The following is a 4,053-nucleotide window of genomic DNA, read 5'->3' as shown; positions in this document are numbered from 1 at the left end:
AAACGAGAAGGAAATGCTCAATATTTTCAATCTCACCGCAAGCCTCGCAAAGGTTTTTTGGGGCTCAACCCGCATCTACATAAATAAAGATTTTGTCGGGGAACCCTGCATCTCATGAAAACCATCGTTACCCCACAGTGACTTGATTTACATGAACGAAGTTTCCATGAGTATATAAGATATTGGTATTCTGTTGTAGATAGCAAAGGATCATTGCATGAGGCGGCTATGTATTGATGACGCTGAAAACGGGACATTCCAAAAATAATGATATTGGGGATGGTACATGAAACAGGTGCATAAAGAGCTCATATTGCCAGGAAATCTGCTGTTTCGTTCTGGAAAATACCGCAGTGATCGGGGACCCAGATGAAGCGTATTTCTTTCATCCACCCCGGTATTGATTGATTGGTTCACAGGAAGGGAAAGGCGCAGTATCTGTCACACTTGTAGCTGTGGACACCTGAACCGCGCCGTAAGGGAAGGGAGGAAGATGGGAGCGAAAGTGGAAAGAGAGAAACAGGAGCCGTAGTGAAGAACTAAGGAGTATTTTGGACCACCTGGGGATCTTTAACGTGCGCTGACATCGCACAGCACACGGACGCCTCTTCAGCGCACGTTAAAGATCCCCAGGTGGTCCAAATTACTCCGTAGCCCTCCACTACGGCTCCTCTTTCTCTCTTTCCACTTTCATTCCCATTTTCCTCCCTTCCCTTCGTTAGAAATACGTTTAACTTCACGCTTGCAACTTAAAAAATGCTGAACCTAATAATACCGAAACTATTCATGTAGTTTAAATACAGATACACCGCGCGACCTAGATATTTTTCCTTTCCACGTTAATGTTATTCTCGACAGTCTGCACAATATAATCTTCATTACAGAGTCCTAGTGTGCTAGGTAATCCATCCACGTGGTTCAATGTTGGGCACGGCCATTCGACCAAGTAACAGGCTCTAGAAGGGCCCTGTTGGTTATTTTCGTACAATGCAAGATGAAATATTGCGGAGATTTATGCCGGTTACGTCTAATTACACGAGCGTCAGCTCAGTAAAGCATGGGTACACAGTTGTTTCGATGGCATTAAATGTTTATTGATGAAAAATGAATTCACTCACGTGTATGCGACATATGTTAGACTAAAAGTTCATATCGGTTCAGTATCACCGGCAGTTAAAACCGTGGTCGAAGTACCGGCAGCTTCCGCTGCCTTTCTATCTCGTTCATGCGTGCGTATTTTTTCTTCAACCAACCAAGCTTCTCGCTGTCCTTGGATTTCGGTTACAATTTGGCCTGCTTCCTCTTCAGCTCTTCTTCACAGGGATCTGCCCACTTCTGAATCATCAGAGGCCGCTTAACACCTACTCCAAACAGTCCTCGCACATGCTCTGGAACGCGCCTCAAACATGGCGAGACCGAGGAGCATAATCTGGGGCGCGTTGTATCATGGCGTGGAAGCACGGCGGGAGAGAGCAACTATGCCTGAACGTTTTCGACCATAGAAGGTGGCCCACAAGCGCTCAACCGCGTTCCGGCTATCGTGCAGCTTTGACTTGAGGATAGAAACCTTCACCTTATTAGAGTCTACTATCCTGGCCATATCTTCTATATTGGCCTTGCGCGCGGCCCGCGACCTCTTTGCTGACTCGTTTTTGTTGCGGCGATCCCAGTACGCGTGGTCTTTACGTTCTGCAAGCCTCTGTCCTCGACGGCGCGTCGGTCCGGCGGCACAGTTGTCTTGCGCCGACCCTCCGTGGACGCGGCCGCAACCATCGACAGCGGCAGCTGCATTGCTGACGGTAGATGACTCGCTGCTCTCCGCAGATGCGTGGTACCCTTCATCACCACTGTCGAAGCGGTTATACGTGCTGCCGCTGGCGTTGTGTGGTGGCGAAGGAGTCGTCCTGGGAGACGATGATTCACTGAGCGAGAGGTCAAGCGGCTGCTCGTTGGAAGCTTCGGCGGGACTTCCACCACGTGAGCCCTTCTCCTGAGACGACAACAGCGGTGATTGCTCTCTGTCTGGGACGTGCTGCAGGTGGTCCATCGTGAAGGCTGTTAGATTTCCGTTGAAATCCAAGGTAATGCTGCACAGAGGAGAAGGTATGAAAGGTTAAAAACCTGTCCCCTAGTATCAGCCATCATTTGAAGGACGAGTAACAAGACTCCAGGACGTCTGACGACAATATATGAGGCTGCCTGCAGCAGACAGTGGTGACAAGCAGCACAAAAAGTTGTTGACGTGTTGGGTCTAATAGAGGCTCACAACCTCGGGGGTATCTTCTATTTTATATAAGGGTGCACAACAACCACAACACAACCAGCTAAACGCTATCGTGCGCCAAAGGGGCTACCGTTGTCAAAAGGGTTGCCTCTTAATGGCAGGTGTTTTAATATCTATATGTCGTCCACAGGACAGGCACCGAAGCGTTTGTTCGTGGAATAATTCACAGCGCCATAAAGTATTGCGCAAACTCCATTTTTATTTGCTGTGCGACTGCGAAGCACCTTCCTGGGGGACTTGTCGCTGCCTCGGAGTCGATAAGAACATCTGAGGCGGTTTGGTTCTGATTTTAATGCGAATTAGCACGGTAGGTAAACATTAATAAAAACAATACTGCCCAGTTAAATACCACTGGGCATTGTACAGGAACAAAATTCAAAAGTAAATGAGCGACCATAGTCATGTCTATTAAACACAGTCATAAATTTGCTAGGCTAACTGTTATAGCGTTGCTATACAACCGTTTTCATGCACAGACATATTTCGGCAATCAAGACATTCCACGGGACGGCAGCATTTGGATCAGTGGTTTCGCAATAAACGCATCTGCGAAAAAGAACTCATAACGAAAATTTGCCGATGACGTCAACTTGGTCGATGTTGCGATGCACCTCCACGAAAGTGACTGACATAAAGCTTACAATGCGCAAATACAATACTCATAGGGCGACATAAGTGGACACGACGGCATGGAATTGGCGTGGTTCGACATGCCTCACCTTTTCCATGTGCCGCTGCTCGTCCTCGCATGCTGCTGGTCATACGGTCTCATCACCGGCTGCGCCGTGAACCCTGCCGCTCCAACCCTGCAGACCCCGTTACCCGCCATCACCGTGGAAGTGCGGTGCTAACTGCACCGCCCGTCACCGTCCGATTAACCACCGACACCTGATCCGCAATTCTGCCCTACAGCATCACCCCCGGAGCTGCCCAGCTGCGCGGTATTTGTGCGCCCGTCACCGTCAGCAGCACCGCATTATATAAAACGTGCCGAAATCAACACCCACTTCAGTGGAGTTGGCGGCATGGCATCGGCCAGATTTGATATGCCTCACCTTTTCCATGTGCAGGTAATTGATTATGCACTTTTCGCAAAGCTAACCAGCTCCGCTGGTCTTGTGTTGCGAGTCCAAGAAGTTTCATTGCTCTTATGTTTGATTGTGCGCATGCGCTGGTAATCTTTTTCTGCTGTGCGGCGACCTCGAATAAAACCGTGGGCCTATCTTCACCCGCTCTGGCGGGGCCGATAATAATGACTTGCTGCAAGCACTGGAGCATCGCTAGGCCGTGCAGGCTACTCTACTAAAAGAAATGAAAAATATCGATACCAAATTAGTTGACCAAGAGAGAACGTTCGAAGAAAATAATACAAGGCTCTCTCAGAAATAGAAGATGACTGCGTCTCATTAGGCTCTACTAAAGCTTCATTTGAGGACATGCAGTGCCTTGCAGAAAACAATATTTCTAAGATTTCTGATGATATAACTTAGAGTGGATGACTCCGGAGACCGCACTCGCCTTTGCCATCTCGTTTACTTTGGTCTAAAAGATGGCAATCGTGAAACGTGGGAGCAATCAGAAAGGATAATTATCGAACTCTACAGCACTAACCTGCAGTGTTAACATCGAACCGATAAATATGGAACGGGCCCACCGCCATGGCCGTTACGATACTGGAACAAACATACCGACAAGAGTCGAAGAAGCAAATAGTTGCTATCTCAAAGAAGTTAAAAGGAACAAACTACTGAATTTCTGAAGAGGAAGAA

General features: G+C 48.1%; 1 protein-coding gene across 1 annotated transcript; it reads right to left on the bottom strand.

The window, feature by feature from the left end:
• Positions 1-820: 820 nt before the first annotated feature.
• On the bottom strand, positions 821-3,259 carry LOC146177360 (uncharacterized). The gene is made up of 2 exons (XM_084581138.1): positions 3,004-3,259; positions 821-2,087 (listed from the first exon to the last, which is right to left on the bottom strand). Exons 1-2 carry the CDS (start codon positions 3,111-3,113, stop codon positions 1,445-1,447), a joined length of 753 nt encoding a protein of 250 aa, XP_084437264.1. The 5' UTR covers positions 3,114-3,259; the 3' UTR covers positions 821-1,444.
• Positions 3,260-4,053: the final 794 nt, after the last annotated feature.

Source organism: Amblyomma maculatum, chromosome 10 (assembly GCF_055883805.1).
Source record: "Amblyomma maculatum isolate TAMU_Amacu chromosome 10, ASM5588380v1, whole genome shotgun sequence".
NCBI classification, from domain to species: Eukaryota; Metazoa; Arthropoda; class Arachnida; order Ixodida; family Ixodidae; genus Amblyomma; species Amblyomma maculatum.
This window is presented reverse-complemented; position numbering and strand designations above follow the sequence as displayed.